The sequence below is a fragment of the Poecilia reticulata genome, linkage group LG5, assembly GCF_000633615.1.
Source record: "Poecilia reticulata strain Guanapo linkage group LG5, Guppy_female_1.0+MT, whole genome shotgun sequence".
Lineage (NCBI taxonomy): Eukaryota > Metazoa > Chordata > Actinopteri > Cyprinodontiformes > Poeciliidae > Poecilia > Poecilia reticulata.
Genome location: NC_024335.1, coordinates 4,055,465 through 4,075,539, shown reverse-complemented (window position 1 = coordinate 4,075,539; position 20,075 = coordinate 4,055,465). Strand labels below are relative to the sequence as shown.

Below are 20,075 nucleotides of genomic sequence, written 5' to 3'. Positions count from 1 at the left end.
TTAAAGAATATATATTTTCTAAATTAGTCTTGCCACCAAAAAAAATAAATAAATAAATAAACTAATGTAACTTCCAAAGCAGAATAAATTTGCAAGATACTGCTTATCCCTTGGTAGGAAAACTCTGCAGGAGGAGACCTCCACAGTGTTTCACTCATAAACACAGAACTATTAATTACATCTGAACCTCATTTAGACCCCCCCACCTCCAGTTTCTGTCTTTTATGTCCTCTCATGGACTGTGGCAGTTGCAAAGCCTCATACTTGCTTTTAACTATTAATGTTCTTTGTTATGTGCTGTGGCACGAGTCTTAATGACATTGCTCATTCCATAAAGTTACTGCTGCTGGGCTGAAATCACTGTATGCATATTTACTGCAAATTGAGGCTCAATGTTTGGCTCCTTTAAGACCTGATGGTGGCAGTGATTTCGCAAGCATTACAGTACACTCACACAAGATGATGTTAGGAAGCGTATTGCAATTTTATTTTATTTTTTTACTCTCATAGCGGCTTCACGCAGCTGATTCTGATTAAAATTTGAAAGGAGATGGACATTTGGTTTTGGACTTGCAGGAACATGTGTGCTACTTGATATAGAAAAAAAATATATTCTTGGTTAAATGCCTCTCATCTCTAGAGACTATCACCACATGTTTTATTAGCCCCAGGAAAATAAAATAGGATAAAATAGGTCACTTCAAATTGAAGTAAATGCAATAAAGAAAACTGAAGGCCCTCTTTGGTATTGTAATAAGAATGTGGTGGAACATGACTACGGTAACTATAAGTGAAAATACCATTAACACAAAAATCTATAACACCATCAAACTGCTTGTATTTTACAAAAAAAAAAAGGCAATTATTCCGACAGCTGCTGAAATTATACAACATATAAATACTGACAGTTTTTAAGGGCTTATTGCCTGTAAATTACACCTTTTTTAATTCTGCTATGTGTAAAATAACACAAGAAAAGCACAGTGATATTAGTTGGTACAGTAGATGAACTACCTGCTTGACAGATATGTCTCTCTCAGGCAGCTTACCAGCTGCAGTTGCCTTACTAAGAGAGATGTTACTCACACATTTCCTTTTTTTGAGCAACACATTCAATGTGGAGCAGTGGATCATGAGCTACATATCTAAATTATGGATTAGATATGAGTAAAAGTATCACTGTATTTACAGAAATATTTAAAATAATAATGTAAAGTATGATGTAGTGACTGATTTGTTGGCTTTCTCTTCATAGGAAGATGCAACTAAATAAGCCAATATGAATAATTACCAGGACTGTCCGCTGTACGGCTGCGGGGCTGGTCCTAAACACAGCGCAATGTTGCACCATGTTTGGACAAAAAGCCACCGCCAAATGTTCCTTAAGGGGAAAAACATTTCATGTCTAAATATTGTTGACAAACAACAGAAAAACAAAAATATGTGCCTCATAATTTATATTCCTCATATATGGATGCACTATTTTCGTATACACCGTCAAAAATCCCTCTTTTCATGGATTGCTAATCCTCAATGTTTGTCTCTTTGTGACTGTTAACTATGGTAACTGTTAAAATTCAGCTTGTGCAGAATTTACAGGTATTAACACCTTAACACCAACTACCGGCCCATGCTTGTTCTGTAGCTTTAAAAAAAACAAGATACTATACATCAGTTGCTTCTTAAATACATAACAAGCATGCTTTTTAAACATAACCTCTACTTTTATTACATTTTCCCACTCTTTCCATCATTGAAAGGATTTTACATTTTCATTTACCCATTTACAGATATATAATAACTGCCTGTCTGTAAAGGGCTTGTGCTTTTAGGAGCGTCTTTGGGTTCATTTTCTTGCTCATGGACATAATGCTATTTGGAAGGGTCAGAGACTGAGCAGTGAGCCCTGAATATTGGTGGACAACCTGCTCTACCTCCCGAGCCAAAGCCTGCCTGGCACGAGTCTGTGCTGTGCACATACACAGATGTTTGTTCTAGCACCACAGAATCCCATTTCCCCAGCTGACAAAGAGCTTGGCATGGATGTTGCAGCTTTTTGGACTCCCTTCCTGCTAGCTGCTAAATGCTCTTCGCCTTCTCCCCTGTTAGGATGGTTGCTTTTCCACTAGCTCGTTATCCCACAGTCATCCATCCATCAGCATCTCGGCGGCCCAGGAGCGATAGGGCACGTACACCGTCTGAAGACAGGGAGAAGAAAGGCCGTGCATACTGAGTTTGACTCAGAGTACAGATGGGGCAAAGGGGCGAAGCTTCCCGTGCGTCTGTTGTTTGAATGAAAACCACACCCTGAACCTCTGTTTCTTTAAAGATAAGGCCATAGGCAGTGAGAGATTGGATTTGATGTAAATTCACCTTTGTTTAGGATCCTGTCATCGTAATTCTAGGAAAAAACAAACCAACTTCCATAACCCACACAGCATATTTACAGGAGATAAAGACATTTTCCTCTACATGTTTTTTTTCATTTGTTTGTGTTTTTTCTGCTCAGCTTTGCCAGGTTTTAATCACACAACATGAACAAATCTGCTAATCATAATGATCTGTCTTAATCCCTGTGGCCCAGCCACAGTTGTTACATGGAGCAGCGCGCACTGCCACCCAGCCACAGATCAGCTGTCAGGGTTGGCCATCTTATCAGACTTCCCTGCTTTTGCGCCTCTCTCAGCCCATCTCACTACAAAGATCTGGCCTGGGTGATAACAAGTACTGAGGCTTTTAACTACTGCCCTTCCATGAGAGGAGGTTTCAGGAAAGCTGTAAAAACGCCACAAGGAGGGTGAAATGGGGCCACGTGCAGAAAACCAAGCTTTAAAGATCTGTGTACTAACAAATTTTAATCCCATGCCTCACCCAGAAAAGGAGACCAACCTCAGGTCATTCATCTTGAGGGATCTGCTGCCTTCGTCGGTGGACAGTTATTACCGATACACCGGCTCTTTGACCACTCCGCCCTGCAGCAAAGTAGTGGAGTGGATCATCTTCTCCAGGCCCGTGTATCTGTCCCACTCACAGGTGCGTGAAAGTCCACTCACACACACACACACACACACCTCCACACACCTCGACTGCTGTATTCGCCTCACACACTAAGATCCCATTTGTGGATCAGTTGCAGTCCACCACTGTGAACGCACAAGCAATTTTCCCTCATGTGCCTCACCTCCTTAGTCCCTTTTGCACATTTCTCTCCAGCTCCTTTGCATATAAAACCATGACTGCCTATGCAGCGCATGATTAAACAGGACGGTTCAGCCAATTACTGGCATTTGACAGCACCTACTCTTATATAGCAGGGAAAATAAGTATTGAGAACACAGTATTGGTTTTTCACTGTTAATGTATCTACTGGCCTATGGACATAAAATTTAAACCAGATTTTGGTAACAGCTGATGTAATCCACACAATACAAAAAAAAGTCTAAATAGTTTATAAAGTTATTAAAAATATAAATATTCCAATGGCTGCTGCAGTTTATTTAATACTCAACAGAAAATCCTCATTTGGAAATGCCAGGTTTAGATTATCTCTTGTACGCAGAAGGTTGCTGCATGTTTTACTCGGGTATGACATTTGACCCATTCTTTTTCACAAATATTAAATGTTTTATGGCCGATTTTTATACAGTCTCCAGTTGTTTTAACTTTGGATTCAAGACGAGTGCTTGACTGGCCCATTCCTGCAGCTTCATTTTCATTTTTCTGAAATCAGTTGAGAGTTTCCAAGGCTATATTTTTTTTGGATCATTGTCTCCCTTTAGATATGTGGAGAAGAAAGTTGTAAGACCGTATTCTCTTCTCGAAGTTTTAGATGTGCGTCACCAAAGGACCTTCACTTTTTTTGCTGCAATTTAGTCTGAAAGTCCTGTCTGCAATCAAATGCATCTGACAGAGTTTTGTTCATTGAAACTCCAACACTGGCCTCAATGCCCCCTACATCCTGACATGCAAATTTGGGTCCACCTAAAATGCACCGGACTAAAAAATAAGACGCACGAGCGACACCAGTTAGCAAGCAAACATTTGCTTACAGCAGAGACTTAAAATGGACTTGAATTGGTTTTGCCTCCCTTCCCTTAAAATCTTGGTCTTAGTATGATTTTACACATTGTCTTGGGTAAGGTATCCCTGACTGTGACACTCCCCCAACCGTAGAGTGTTCATTTATATTTAGAGAGTTTAATTTTGCTCTTTCTGTGACCTGTCCAAGTGTTCTGCAGCAAATTTTAACAATGCTCTTTAAGTATTTTAAGCTATTGGTGAGTTGTGTTTGGCTCTTGGATGATTCTTCACATTTTTTTTCTACTTCTCAACCAGAAATCCAGTGAGGCACACCTGGTTGTGGCCAGGTTGTTTTCTCTCCGTTTGTGGATTTCGCTCACTGGAATATTTATAAGTTTAGAAATATGCCTGTACCCGAGGTCTTGAGAGAGCTTTTTGCTTTTATCCATCACAAGAGGCTTCTTGTATCTTGGTAATGAGAAATCTTTTTATAGGCCATTAATTAGGACTAAAGCAGCTAAAATTAATTTTCCATATATATATCAGGGTTGCTTTCTAAATTCTGACAGATTTCAGACATTTTCTTGACTCAGTATGACTTTTTTCTGTTTTCTTCATTCAGTGTTCATTGCTTATTCCTGTGTCAATAAACTTTGTTACAGTTCACTCAATTTACAGACTGTTTTATTTCTTTGTACATGAAGATTACTGCATTTGTTACCAAAATCTGGTGTGAATTTCATTTCCATAGCCCCAACAAAAACATATTTACTGAGAAAATGCATCAAATACCTGTTTTACTGAAATTGTCTGCTATATATATAATATTGTGTCACACTGAAGCAAGTCATCATGCAATCTTGGTTGTTTAAGTTAATCAATTTACATAATTTGTGTTCCTACAGTATCCACCCAGTGTGTGATCATAAAAAATGCTGCATTTTGCAGCACTTGCCTGTGTTCTTTAAAACATTTTACCTCCAGCTGTTATTGCTGTTTATGATTTTGAGAGATAATATATGCCAAATCACGCCCTGTGCTTCCTTCTTTTTTTTATTTTCTGCTGATCCCCTCCCTTCTACAGTGCTTTGCAGCATCTTTTATACATACAATTCCTGGGTTACCCAGCTGCATATTCTCCAGTGCATTCTGTTCCACAGAAATTTGCAGGGCTCAGTGGAATTTCTATGAACTTGCATGAGGACAAATCTTTTGTTCAAAAATGACTTCTGCTGCAAGATTATTGACCACCTCTACAATGTTTGTGACGCTCACAGATAGTCCTTTATGAACCTGTAATTCATTTCTCCAAGCACCCATAGGACACATTGATTCCACAGTATCTGTAATGTGTAGTCATTACAGCACACGGCAGGAGATCATTCTTGGCAATCAATGGCCACAAATTTGCCCCATTGAGAAGTTACAGCCCAGCAGGTAGCCAGGGTGATGATTGAAGTCTGTGCCTGCTGCTGCCTGTGGTGTAAATGTTTCTTGCAAATACTACTCTCCACTTGTGAACATTCAGCTACTGGCAAGTGACTACAAATGCAGTGCTGCATGATATATTATATTTAACACATTCATGTGAACATTGACTCACTCACACACAGCAAACACACACACACACACGCGCGCACACACGAACAGTGGCTCTTAAATTTTCCTTGATAGCTATTCTACATTTCTCTCCATTCAGCTGGATGCTTTTTGCTCCATCTTCACTACGGAACAACAGGACCACGTCAAGTCTGTCGAGTACCTGACAAACAACTTCAGGCCGCTGCAGGACCTGAATAATAGGAAGATTTTCAAGTCGGCTGTGAAAGATGCATGGCAGAAAGATTTGACTGAGATATTAGGAAGCCCACACAGCACAGAGGCTTCTAGAGGTAAGATTTGTTTTATGTCTCAAAAGCGTTTATTTATTTATTTATTTATTTATTTCATACATTATAATTTTTTAGAACACTGCAAATTGTCTGTTACGTGTTTCACACTGATTTGCCTTTGCCATTATCTGCAGATGGCAGTAAAGAAATTGGAAATGTTTCCTTTGTAACAAGGAAACATACTTATCCAGTAAACTTTATTTGTGTCCTCCTTAATTTGTTGTTTCAGCAGCAGTTTAAAAGTTCCAATTAAATTTCATTAAAAATTAATGCAAATTTATGAGAGCTCATGGTAACATTAATAATGGGTCCCTCTGTTTTGTTTAATGAGCACTTTGATGCATTACTCTAGAAAAGTTTAGAAAATGGAAACAGAAGGAAAAAGGCAGAAGTTTTTAACACTCCAGCAAAGAAAAAGTTCTTCCATATAAACAAGTTAAATTTCATTTTTCAAGTAAGTTAAGAAGCACACGTAAGTCAACTGCTCACAGTTTTGGTCGTTTCATTTTTTTGGTTCTTTATTTAATCAGAAACAGCTTGCAAGCTATTTATGATTAAGATTCATTTGGGATATGTATTCCACAAAATGAATAGACAAATCTTCTACTACGTGTTTTTACGGTAAATCCCGGACTGGCCCCCAAATGTCGACTAGCTAAAAATAGCACTAACACCACAGCTAGTTTATTTTAAAGTATTTCATACAAAATACAAAAAGTATCAGAGGTACTTTAAAGAGTTTATTTTTTTATTCAAAGAATTTGATTTACAACATGCCTAAACTAAACGTAAACGTTTCCTTCAGGTGGTGTTTTTGCTGTTAAATGAGAAAATGTAATGGAAAAAAAAAAATCTCCTTTGTCATTTTAAGAACATTGTGTAGCTTCTCAAAATCAGATACTGAGTAGTAAATTTTTGCTAGCGTTTTTTAGCTTATAACACTAACATTAGCATCTTAACATTTTTGGGAATTAATTTTGCTTCACTCATATACTGTAGAAGTTGCTGCTTGAACACATTTCATCATGACTAGAAGTTGCTTTTTGGGGTACACCTGACATAACGCATGAAAGAACATACAAAGTACCTACCGCACCCGAGCCCTGATCAGAGTATTTTTGTTTGTCTTTTGTTCTTTTATGCGATCGTCTTGCTGCGCTTACTTTAACAGAGAGTGCAGGGACTGAAGAGACTAATGAGAAAGGCTGCTGCTCCCTAAATTGGTGTTGTTGGTGTCTGGTGGGGAGAATTGATTGGGAATGCTTGTGATGAAGTTGGAGCACTCTAAAAGGGCCGATCAGCAATCATCATTAATATGTGGCATTGCTAAAATAGACCCATACAAATTAAGTTGTGAAATTGCTTTTGTGGTGTTATGTCACTCGGCAGGATGAATGTGGGCCAGCATATCTCGCATTTTCTCTTCTTCTCTTTTCTCTTTAGTTATATTCTGTTTTGTCCGTCGACCAGTCGTGTTTCTCTGGTCTCAGATGTAAAACTCTCTTGGCATTCTGAGGTGTAAAAGAGTCTTTTCTTTCTTTAGGAGTGCTGTCTCTTGAGGTTGTGATGAGTGGAATATTCTATGTTGTTTATGTAGTAAATGGTGGCTTGTCGTTTTAAACAGTATGAGGGTCATGTCCACTTTCTGAATGGATATTGAATCAAATTAACATTATGCCGCCATTGGAGGCAGCTATTCCTTTCAAACATTCTGGTATTTTTTTTTTACATTCATGTTAAATATTTTTGTCCTATTCTTCTTTGCAGATTTTTTATTGTTTTTTTTTTTTTTACTCACATTGGAGGGGACGGTCTTTTTAATGCCATAACACAGCATCTCAGACTTTGGTATGGACTTGAATTAGGCCACTTCTAAGCCTTCATTTTGCAAGCAATTTTTAGGACTTGTTGGTGTACTGTGGATTATTGATTTGCTGCATAACAAAAGTGAATTTGTGCTTAAAGTAGCAAATGCACTGCCAGACATCTCCTATAGGATTTTATAGTCAAAGGCATAATTCTCACTTTTTTCTTTTCTTTTTTTTTTTTGCTAAATGTGAGACAGGCAGGTCTTATGTTGTGCTTGCTAAGCAGTGGTTTCAGACTTGGATTTCTCCTACTGGATGCCATTTTTGTTCAGTCTCTTTCCTATTGTTGGCTCAAGAAAATTTACCCCAACTGATACAATTGAGGCCTGCAGTGGTAAGTGGTCCATGAGCCCTTTAAGAGATTTTTGCTCTCTGACCATTCCTGAGAAACTTTCACAGCGATCTTCCTGGATTCCCAATGACTTCCTCACACATTCCTGCATTTATTTACGTGTTGCTTTTGAGACATTTTACCTTATTTTATATTGCCAGATATGTTCTATTTATGTAGGTGAATTCTTGTTTTTTGTTCATTTAGATTATTAAGTCTGGTGATCTCAATCATTTAAGTGCGACAGAAACCAAAAACGTAAGAAATTTAATTCCACATTTACAGCTAGTATGAAACAAAGACAATCAGGAAAGTTGCTATATTTTTAGGATAAACATATATTGAAAGAACCAACATGCAAACTTATCTTAAAGAGTTCAGGGAAAAATATCTACATCTTAATGTTACAAAGGCTCAAGACTATCGTGAATTAATTAAAAACTAAAGAAAATAACAAGGACATTGACCACTAATCTACAGGAGAAACAATCATTTTCAGGTCTAAGATACACTTTGTGTATTAACATTAATCAAAAGATCAGTACTGTTTCTAAAATAGAAGGAGGTTATTTTAATGGTGTAATTCAGACTTATTTTAATCTAAGAGAATAAGTTAAGAGGGGGAAAACAAACATGGCAAGCAAAAACCTCCAAAACCACAAGGACAATCTGCTTTTGATGGCAGCCAATAAGATAGTGGCTGCTTCCAGCCATGAGTTTTGGTTTAGTATAGATCAGTGGTATGGGTTTCTTTTCCACTACAGATTTTAGAATATCCTGGAGATTCTTTACTTTGGGTTTGAAACTGATTAGCAGACTTGGAAAGAAGTTAAAGTCAGACCACTTACTTTGTGCCACAATCAAAACAAGCATTATCACAACCGCAGTCCATTAAGGCTGATCAGGCTGTGTGACTAGCTTCGGTCTTTGATGGTGAAAACTTTTTTCTTTTGAATTTCGTCTGAGGTGTCTTAGAGAGGAGTCGTCATGGGGGACTGCTCAGCCAATTAGAAGTGGATTTTGATGTTATGAGCTGATGTGGGAGGAAATGTTGTGATACAAATGTAGACTTCCTTAAGGTTGAGTGAAGCAGAATATCAACATTAGACAAAGTCACAATGGCTGATTTTTATATAAGCAAAACAGTTCAACAGGAGCTTGGAAGCTCGGAAAAATTGTTTTGAGAAAGTCGACCTAACAGGTGAACTAAAAATTCATAGACTTGATCATGTGGCCCACCTGGCATCGCTGATGTAGGCAGGAGAGTAAAGATTTCCATGAAAGGTCAGAATTTAGAGGTGGTCGTTGCTACAATTTTTAAGTATAAAGCCTTGTTGTTGTTTTTTTGCAACAATATCAGATTTAGAGAAAAGTTGTTTTTGTCAAAGTAGATGCTTTTATTTTTAGCATGAGTCACTTTGTTTGTTGTTCTTTCCATCTCCTGACTGACTAAAAAAAATGTCTGATATAGTGGAAAATGCCAAGCACAATTTAAAAGACTCCAAGGTTGAGCGTCTTGCCATTAGATGCGTTGTCTTTGTTGGCTCCCAAAGAGATTTAGGTGAAGAGAAGCAGCAAATTCTGACTTCAGAGCTTTTAAAACCAAAGCATGTTTTGTATTTTGTTTTGTATTTAAAAAAAATAAATAAAAAAATGACTCAAACAGGCAGTTCAGACTAAAGTTGTCTCTTCAGCAAGAGCTTCATATTATCATAAAACAGGTGCTGTAGTTACTGTGTTGGTGTTTATCCCTTAGATGATTTCGCTGCAAAGTTTAGAAAAATGCTAGTGTGTGTTTAAGTCAGATGTGTCCCTTTCTTCGCGTTTTCAGATAAGTTCATGTTCCCCCGCATCATTCCCGCGTCTGCTCACGGTCTGCTTTGAAACATATCGTACAGTTTTCAGAAGCGATACGCCGTCGAGCAGCATTGTTGACAACAGTCATTTCATCCTCCTCATTGTAAATGCTGCCAGGAGAAAGATTCACGCTCTGCTCTTCTCTGCTCTGAGTGGTGTTGCAGGAGGAGATCGAAGCTTTAGAGATTATTTTTTTGTGTGAGGTTAGAGTATGCATTGCATAAATTCACACATGAATGGTATGATGTCATTTGCATTTTTGTAATACTCACTCTGATAAAAGATTTACATTTTTGGTTCCTTATGCTGACTACTTTATGCTAATCATATTTAGCCTCAATAGATCTTCGGCAACAGTTCCTGGAATCAGAAAATGAGTGATGTCAGTGGATCAGTGAGGTTTAAAATTAATCCGTTGCTGTCGCGTTTACTGATAAATTCAACACAAGTTGAATTTTTAATTTTTTTATGGTTTTTTTCTTTTTGTTTCCCAGATGCAGGCAACGCGGCAATATATTTTAAAATGCAAAGCGGGAGCTGATGAAAAGCTTTCCAGAGAGTTATTAATACTCTGGTGTTAATTGTAAAAAGAGAGGTGATTTTTCAGGACAGTAATGATTCAGCCTCCAAAACCATAGTGACATATTCAGCTGCTATTAAATTATTGTTCTTGAGCTACTGAACCTGACAACGAACATCCAACAGGTTATGATGCATTTCGCACCTGTCACACCTAATCAACACCCTGAGATTTTCTTCCTCTTGTTTTTTTTTTTCTTCTCCCCTGTGTGCCTTTGACTGATTCCCTTCCCTCCCTGTCTTTCTTTCTTCTCATCTCTCACATGTCATGGTGCATAATTTGCGTCTCAGTCTCACTGTGCAAATGGGGAAAATTGTGGTGACAATTTCAATTTGGCAGAAACTCTAAGAGCACATAGTCATTTGACACCAGTTTCTGATTGCTACTGCCCTGATGTGCAGAGAGGCTTGTCCAGATTGTCCCTTGCTCATACTGATGGAGGCTCGTGTCAATGTCCATGCTGCAGCCTACACTGCCACCTTGAGGAGGAATAATGCTTGCTTCTTTTTTTTTTCTTCATTCTTCTCACGCAAAATGCTTTGACCTATTCAGAGCAACATCCAAATGAGGAAAGAATCGAAAGTAGGTTTACTCTGTATGTTTGTATTAAAACTGTAGGAGCTTTTGCATCTGAAATGTATGAAATACATAACAAAGTTAGGACTCATAATGTACATTTTGGAGACTGGTTTTGACCACAGTATAGCAAATAGAATGTTTTTTTAATTATAATTATTTAGAGGTTTCTCTTTTAAAATAGTCAAGATTCTCAGTCCCTTCACCAAACTCATTTTGCTAAAGTATTCATGCTAATGTTTATTTGTTTTGTTTATCTATTTGTGTTTTCTTTCCCATTCTTCTTTTTTTTGGGCCCCTTTAATGCTGACTTCTTTTCATATTTTTCTTTTTATTCTGGACCAGTGTGCAGCAGTGCCCCAGTCAGCATGAAGATCCAACCGCTGAATGAGACAGCCTTGATGGTGAGCTGGGAACGCCCCCTGACCATCTACCACCCGCCCATCAGCGGCTACATGGTCTCCTACAGCTGGGTGAAACGAGACGTAGCAGATGAAAAGACTTTTATAAAGACAGGAGACCATAGCATGGTAAGAGTTATCAGAAATCACTGAATTGTTCTCTAACTTATTTCTGATATATATATATATATGTATATATATATATATATATATATTTTTTTTTGAATTATTGTGATTGCTTGCATTGTTGTATTTTTTTTATTTTGCAATTATTTAATAGGATTTATTTCAATAATATATATAATCATTCCTTTATTTATTTTTTTAAAAGTTATTAGCACAATTTCAGTTGTTTTTTGTTTTTTTAGTTTTATTCTTACTTCTTTTATCTTATTTTTCAGTAGCTGTTGCTCGAACAGCTCTGATTTGTGTGCAGAGGCTCAGATGCATCTGTCAGGATGAGACGCTGGCCGGATCAGTGGCAGTGTGTAAAGGGGGAGACAGGTTGTGATGAACTCTGCATGTGGCTGTTGCTTGATATGAGGACCCAGACGCTTCCCCTGTCACTCACCTGTCTAACAATAGAAACACTGGCCTGTCGCAGACGTTGACGCGTCACAACTGATATACGTATAATGAGCTGACAAAAGCCCTTGTGGCCTTTACCCAGATGCAACGCTTGTCCCGTCCTCTGTTGTTATTGTTATTGTTGTTTTGGTTTGTTTGTGTTTTTTTGTTGTGGCGTTAATTGACATTTTGAAGCGGACTGTGAAGTCGGGCGCTGTGTAGCGGGGTCAGAAAGTTAATCCAAACCAAAGCCGTGCAAGCAAAAGCAGTCTTTACACTTTTGTTTTACCAATGCGGACGGTCGATGAGAAGAAGAAGAAGAAGAAGAAGAGGAAGAAAAAAAATACACATTTGCAGTGGTTTCTGGCCTCAGAGGCAGCGCACCACAGACTTCATTTAATAACAAATGCAGAGCAAATGTAGTCTTTAAGATCTGTGATCCACTGATCACTTAACTCATCTCTGCTGCCTTAAACATTGGGATATTTCTTTAGTTCTTCCTGTATCATTCCTCTAAGACATTTGCTGTGTCTACAGAAATAAATCTCCTCTCTGCTGGAAGCTGCACCTACTGGGATGTTCTTTTTCACACAATATAGCCTTCTCTCCGGTCATACATCTTTCCATTTCTGAATATCAAACACCCAGCTGTGCATTTCTTCAAGGCTTTCTGACCCCCAGCTGTCTCCTTAGTTTGCATGACTGCCTCTTTAGATATAAACAGAGCCAGGTCAAAACAAGCACCCACTAGTTCAGAATGGTGGGATCGGCTCCCTGGTGACACGGGTACCTCCAAACTGGTCATGCATTTCAAAATACACGGCTGCCATTGCCACGGGTTGGAAGCTGGTGAGGCATCTTGCACACTTGCCCGCTTCTGTGACTCCTTTTTGGCACGGAACGCTGCGCAGAGAGGTTATGATCTGAAGGAAGGCACTCCATAATCCCTTATAGTTGAAACCACGCAGGACCTTCATTTCCAAATGAAACACAAAATTCATTCTTTTTTCTTCTTCGCTTTCATCTTAAAAGAGAACTTTTTCTCTGTACTCTAAATCAGATACTTATGATGTTCTCTCTGGTTCAGGAGTGGCTCAACACGTCTTATCTCTGTGTTCTTAGCAGGTTTTTCCACCCTGCACTTTTCTTCCACTCAACTTTTCATTGATATGTTTTTGATGGATCATTTTGTGAACCACAATGTTCTTCGGCAGATACTCCTGTCAGCCAGAAAGTTTAAATCTCGGGCACGTGTCGTTAAATTGAGCAGCGACATTTGCCAAATTAGAGAAATGTAGTTACGCAGTGGCTCAAGGACATCAAAGTCAATATTTTGGATTGGCCGTCATTAAGCCATGATGTCAGTCCCATGGAAAATTGGCAGGCACAGATGAAAAGGTGTGTTTGAACAAGACAGCCTTCAAAGCTGACTCAGTTACGACAGCTATGTCTGGAGGAATGGGGCAACATTTCAACAAACTAATAATCTGTTTTTCTTTTTTTTTTCTGTTAAAGGAAGAGGATTTTTTTGTAAACAAGTTTACAGGAAATCTGTTGATTAGTATCCAGATTCCAGGTTTAATGGATCCATTGGAGATTTTTCTTATACCATGTCCATGTTTTCTATTCTAAAAGGGAAAAGGTTTTGAATATTTATAGATTCTTGGTGAGAAGTGAGGGAGATGTAATTTAAAAATAAATGTTTAAACCAGTTAATTAAACTATTTATTGAGGAGACAAAAAAGGATTTTACTCCCAGCTTTTTTTTCCACGCTGCTCATCTTTATGCCGCGCGTCTTAAAAAATGCCTAGCGGGGATCTTTAACTTAGAATCTAGTCACTAAAGCTTAGAAGTGATGGACAACTAAGTTAAAATGAATATGCAAAAAGGCTTCTTGCTGTCAAGGATGGCCTTACAAATTAAGTTAATGCTATGCTCAGCTAAAGATGGATTAATATTTATTTCCTTTCCCTCAGATTCGTGCGCCCTCAGAAGTCTGTCTCGCTCGCCAACACATTCAGAAACCTGCCACAAGAATGGCTCCGGCTGATTTTGAACATAGAAAACATTTCAGTTTAAATCTCCCTCTGCCGGTTACTCGCTACCACCGGCAATTTGCAGCAACATTTAGTGACCTTTTAGTTCTCCATCAAGCCCGCTGCGCCCCGAGGTTGTCTGGCACAATCGTCATATCTCCGCAGTCTTGGTCTTCATCCTCTGTTTTTCGAGGCCTCGTCAGACAACACGAGATGGCAGAGTCTTCTCTATTAGAGCCGCTATACCGTGGAGAAGCTTGTGTAGGCGTGAGATATGAAGGAGAGTCAGTTCTTAAAGCTTACATTTGAAGGTTGTTATGCGAGTTAAAACAACACGGCGCTACGACTGGAGGATTTTGAGGCTGGTTTCTGACTTTAGCTATTCTTCTAAGCAGACTTTTTTATTTAAGAAGTCATCCCCCCCCCCAAAAAAAATATATCTTTGATTGACAATATGTTTATGTTCTAACTTTGCTTCAAATAGGTGATTAAAAGAATCATTACTGTGTGCATGCAGTGCTGTGTGGCAGTATTATATTAGTTCACTTCTCTCTCAGCTGGCAGTCTCTTATTGTGCCCACTTTCATTTCCATTTCAATTTTCTGTTTTCTGTCTCTGGAAACTTAATCTGAATTATTCTACAAAAAGAAAAAAGGGAAAAAAAAGGAAGTAAGAACTGGCTCTGCAACAGCATAAGCAATCACCCATCCAATTTTTGTGGACAATTTTATTGTAACTATAGCCATCTGTGAACAATATCAAATTAGACAGAAAAATGATTGAAGCTTAGCATAATATATTTTCACTTTAGGCGTCAGATTCCACTCTTTCACATGTAATTTAGCTACTTCTTCAAAAAATCTTTTTTCCTTGTTGCAAATGTGTTCTTGTTTTGTCCCTTTGCAGAAAGCGGTCATTACTAACGTGTCGCCAGACCTGCTGTACCTGTTCAGGGTGCAGGCCGTGTGTCAGCTTGACCTGCGCAGCGACTTCAGCCAGACGCTGCTGTTCAGAGGTTCGCAGTTTAATCCCTGAAGTGCTTCACTCGCTCTGCTGGCTAGATTTGAACTTTCTTTAAGTCAAACATGTGATTTCTTTTTTTTTTTTTAAACTTCTCAACTTTTCTTCTTTCTTTTCTAGCAAATACAACAAGGATCTTTGAAGGATCTCGCATTGTGAAGACTGGGATGGTGAGTTTTGCCCAAAGATGCCAGTGCAAATTGATATTCATGTCAGAAGCTGGGATCTTAACACTGTCTCGATTGGCGAGAAATATTTGTACTTCCAGACTTTGTTTAATGTGCTATTGTCTCATTCATCCAGCCACTTATTCTATCTATCCATCTGTCTATCCCTCCATCCATCCATCAATTCATCCACCCATTGAACTTTCATCCATCCGTGCACCTCCATCCATCCAAACTTTTGTCCATCCGTCCATTTCAGTTAACCATCCATCCATTCTTCCCTCCATCCCTCCATCTGTTCAAATCAAATTAGAAATGGTTTTTTTTTTGGTCTGGCTTTTTCTTCAACTTCTGTAATTTTGTCTTGCTTTATTCACATATTATTTTTTTTATTTAAAAATGTCAACATTTTAAAATGATATATTTAGCAAGTAGCATCACCTTAGATGTCATCATCAACAAAATGTCATTTTATAATTTAAGAGTTTTATAATTCCAGACTTTTATTTGTGTTCATGTTGTTTATATACTGATACTTTACATACCCAGCTTAATGAGTGTCCAATACTGTATGCAGAAATATTTGCCACTGATACGGATTGAACATTCGTATTTATACCCTTACAATAAGCCGAATAAAAGCTGGAAAACTCTGAAATTTAGTTGTGAAAAATATGAAGGAATCCTGTAAAACGTTTGTTGATGTTTAACCACATCTGTCTTTCTGCCTTTCCTTTTCAGCCCACAATATCCCCGGCTTCGTCTGCAGACATGGCTCCCATCAGCTCCGGCTCGTCCACCTGGACGTCCTCTGGCATCCATTTCTCCCTCGTCTCAATGGCCACAGGGATGGGCCCGTCCTCCAGCGGCAGCCAGGCCACGGTGGCATCAGTGGTGACCAGCACCTTGCTGGCAGGCCTGGGCGTCGGTGGTGGGGTGATCTCCTCCTTGCCCAGCTCTGTTTGGCCCACACAGGCTCCTCCCGCCAGCCAGAACCCGACGCATCCGTCCACCCCACCTTCAAAGCCCAGCACTGAGCAGGCGGCGAGTCAGGGTGCCGAGAGCGAGAAGCAGGCCGAGGACAAACCGGCCACGGGCGAGGGGCAGAAGACGGAGGAAGAGAACGGCGAGAAAGAGGAAGAAGAAGAGGAAGAAGAGCCTGAAAAAAGGAAAAAGGACAAGAATTCACCTGATAATGAGGAGAAACGGGCCAACAGCACAGTGTCCGAAGAGCCTTTAATCCCTACCCCCGCATCCACAGCCAAAGAGAAAGGAAAGGGCAACCCGACGGCCAAAGCCGGCGCGGAGCCTGCGAGCAGCGGTGATGACCGCTTGGTAAACGAGGAGAGGAGACCCACCGAAGTAAACACGCTCTCCACTCAGGAGCCACATAATGACAGCGCGGAGATGCAGATTCCTCAGAGCTCCACCGTATCTCCAAAGAATAGAAGTGACGGAAAGGGTCAATGGCCATTTTCCGTCCACACTGGTGAGCACGTCTCTTTCTTCAAAACGCTTTTGAAACCCCTTTTAAACAGAGAGGGGTGAAAGCAAAAAAAAAAAAAAAATCTCATTGATCAAGTCTGCTTCTCTTGTAGCCAGCTTCGTTACAGGGAGACACTTTTCCAAAGCAGACTTCTGCAAACACTGCTAACATCTACGAAGGCCAATTTAGTAGAACAAATAACTTGACACAAGACAGTAAATACACTAGTTACCATCTCAGTCAAAAACAAAGCTCCAGGCTTTTGTGTCACTACAACAGAGAGGCCTGAAGGAAGAAGACGGCTGTCTGCCAGAGGGGTTCTGCCTCAAGGAATTCCTTTAAGCATATTTCAAAAGAGTTTGCTTCAAGGCAGAGCTTTTATGAAATTTTATCTTTTTTTTTTTCTATCACAGTGTTGGAAATGATAAGTTTCTTGAATCCCACAATGTCAGAAAGTCGATTGCATACGAGGTTTCCTCAATGTTGCGATTTGCATGAGGGTACGAAACAATACGCAGCGTGAGTTTGAATCTAAAGAGGGAAAAAACGAGGCAAAGCAGAAGGTTGGGGTTCAAATCTTTTTTTAATTAACCCCATTGTTTATTCATTTCTCAGCATGTGTGTTTATCCTCCCCGTGACATCACAAGCATCCTATCACAGAGTTTGTGTACATGTGGGGTTTGGACATGCTATTAATATAAACATATAACAATAATAATTTGAGGATATTCACTTTGCTTTATTGAACATTGTGAATTCGCTCACACACAGATTTTGATCATAAAAGCACAGATTGTTTTATTTTTTGTGGTTTTGTTGTTGTAGTCTTGGAGAGACGGTTTATAAATTTTTTATGCTCTATACGGCCAGAGAAAACTAAAAACTCTCCAAACAATGTCAAAGTTTAAATACTTTAAATTGTAAAAGCTTAGTTTACTCTAATACCAGTAATGGGGACCCCTGCTTAACACTATTATGGCTGCATTATAATTATTGGACAGTCAGGCAATGTCCAATAATTAAGCTATTTTAATTATACCATTAAGTCATACTGGTACTTATATATTTTAATAATTTTATTTTTTATTTTTTTAATCTACGTAAAACAACATTTCTGGGGTTTTTTTGTTTGTTTTTTGGGGCTTATATTATAATATATGTAGATACTTCATCCCACAAATGCTGTTTTTTCAACAAGAGTGTATATTTTCTAACCAGCTCAAACACCTATTCCTTATTTATGTGTACGTTTGAAGTTAGACTAAACACCACGTGGCGAGACAGTTTGCAGCATTACCTTAGACGTCATCATCAATAAAATGTCATCTTATAATTTAAGAGTGTTACAATGTGGCTCCAACGTTCTTATTGCTTCTTAGATCAAACCGTCTTGTCCAACGTGACGCGGAGTCCTCACCCAGGAATGGGCCGGATGGTGTGGATCGTCCCCCTGGTGGTGGTGTCTGCTCTCACTCTGCTCTGCCTCGTCATGCTGCTGGTCGTGATGGTCTACTGGAGGTGAGGCGCGGTTCAATAAGCATTGCGTAACTGCATCGCAAGGGCTCAGTGATTCTGAGAAGAGTGTTTGTTCAAAGACGTGCATGTCAGTGATCAAGTGCTTTTACAACGCTTGTCTCGATTTGATGGAAGTCTGACTGAAGCGCGCCTTCTTCGGAGGTATGAAAGAGCGATCGGCCCCTCCACCCACACTGCCTCCACTGTCCTTTCACACAATATGCAGAGTGACAGCCCCTCATGCACTCCTGAGTCTTTCCAATCAGCACAGCGCAGTCTGGGCGTGTTCTTTTAAAAGGGACATGCATCAATCTTGTGGCTGAAAACACCCCACTACTGCCTTCACCTTCCACACTCACGGCAACATCACCCAACTGGGTGAAAGGGAGAGAGACCTGAAGGCCCTACAGCTCCAGCCCAGGTCCCAGCTGTGTCTTCATCTGCTGGGCTAATTTCCAGCCATGCCATTGGAGCTCCAGTAATTACACAGGCCAGGCCACTAGCACATGTCGGATGGTGGTTAATGAGAAACAAATAGCGCTGCGGACCACTTCCTCAGTCGGTGCCAGACATATTTACTGCTGCTACTTTGTGGGGGATTATATTTGTTTCTACTCTTTTTTTTTTTCTTTTTTTTTTGGATAGAACTGCTCTGTTAGATTACTACACCAAATGTTTATAGCACCTTACTGTGGCAGATAATAAAGTTGTGATATAAATAAAAGCCCAGCTATCAGCTCCAGGGAGGTGCAAAAAAAGGGAAAAAAAAAAAAAAGCGACAGCTGGAAAGGAGGCGACTGTGGCGGATTCAGTCGGTGGATGAATTAGTGCGAGTTGTGGTATTTGGGTAGAAACGCAGGGGCAGCTTTGAGATTACAGCAGCTGTTGTTGTGACAACTCCGACAGTTCACAGACAATGGCTGCTTCCCCTGGGGAAAAGGCCACGATGGAGGATAAAATTCACACTCTCTTAACTCTTCATCTTCATTGTAGCCTCTTGGTGATGAAGCGCAGATTAAAGCTAAAGTTACTCAGATTACACAGACTCCTGACGTTTATTTATTTTATTTTATTTTTATTTTTTTTGCACAAATGCAAAAATAATTATTTGGAAATATTTATTTGGAAACTCTGACAAAGTCTTCACCCCCTGCAGGTTTGTATTGAAAAGCAAAATTCCCTTGTTTTGAGATTTTCAAAGTAATTTTAATATTGGACAATGATAACCTGAGTAAATACAAATTCAGTTTTCAAAGGGTTTCATTTAATAAGCACAAAAAACCTAATCTAATCTAGTAATTACCCCCTGAACCTAATAACTGGTTGTGCTACACTTGGTGATAACAGCTGCTATTAAGTATTCACGATAATTGGTAATTAGTTGTTTACTTCCCTGTGAAGAAAATTTTCCAGAAGAGCTCCAATGCAACCACTTTTAAGCATTTTGCAACCCGAACAGACTGTTTACGGGCCCAGCATCCCAATCAAATTTAAGTCTGGACTTGGACTAGGCCAATCCTATTTCAATTTGCCTTTCTTTTGGAATTTTTAAGCAATTTCGAGGTGGACATGCTGGCGTGCTTTTGGATATTTGTCCTGCTGCTATAACTCAAGTGCACTTGAGCTTAAAGTCACAAACTGATGCTTCAGAATTAGAAATACTTTATTAATCCCTTTGCGAAAAATCCTAGTTTTAGTTGGACATCCTCCCTCAGGATTTCAGGATTTTCTGCCATAGAGCAGAATTCCTGGCTCCA

At 39.3% G+C, this 20,075-nt stretch overlaps 1 protein-coding gene across 1 annotated transcript in view; it reads left to right on the top strand.

The window, feature by feature from the left end:
• The window catches only part of LOC103464568 (protein tyrosine phosphatase receptor type G), a 138,929-nt gene that overhangs the window by 99,502 nt on the left and 19,352 nt on the right, over window positions 1-20,075 (top strand). The window contains exons 7-13 of the mRNA XM_008408750.2: window positions 2,876-3,033; window positions 5,720-5,912; window positions 11,470-11,654; window positions 15,036-15,144; window positions 15,270-15,319; window positions 16,058-16,805; window positions 18,183-18,321. Coding sequence (XP_008406972.1) covers window positions 2,876-3,033; window positions 5,720-5,912; window positions 11,470-11,654; window positions 15,036-15,144; window positions 15,270-15,319; window positions 16,058-16,805; window positions 18,183-18,321 — 1,582 coding nt within the window. The remainder of the gene's footprint in view (window positions 1-2,875; window positions 3,034-5,719; window positions 5,913-11,469; window positions 11,655-15,035; window positions 15,145-15,269; window positions 15,320-16,057; window positions 16,806-18,182; window positions 18,322-20,075) is intronic.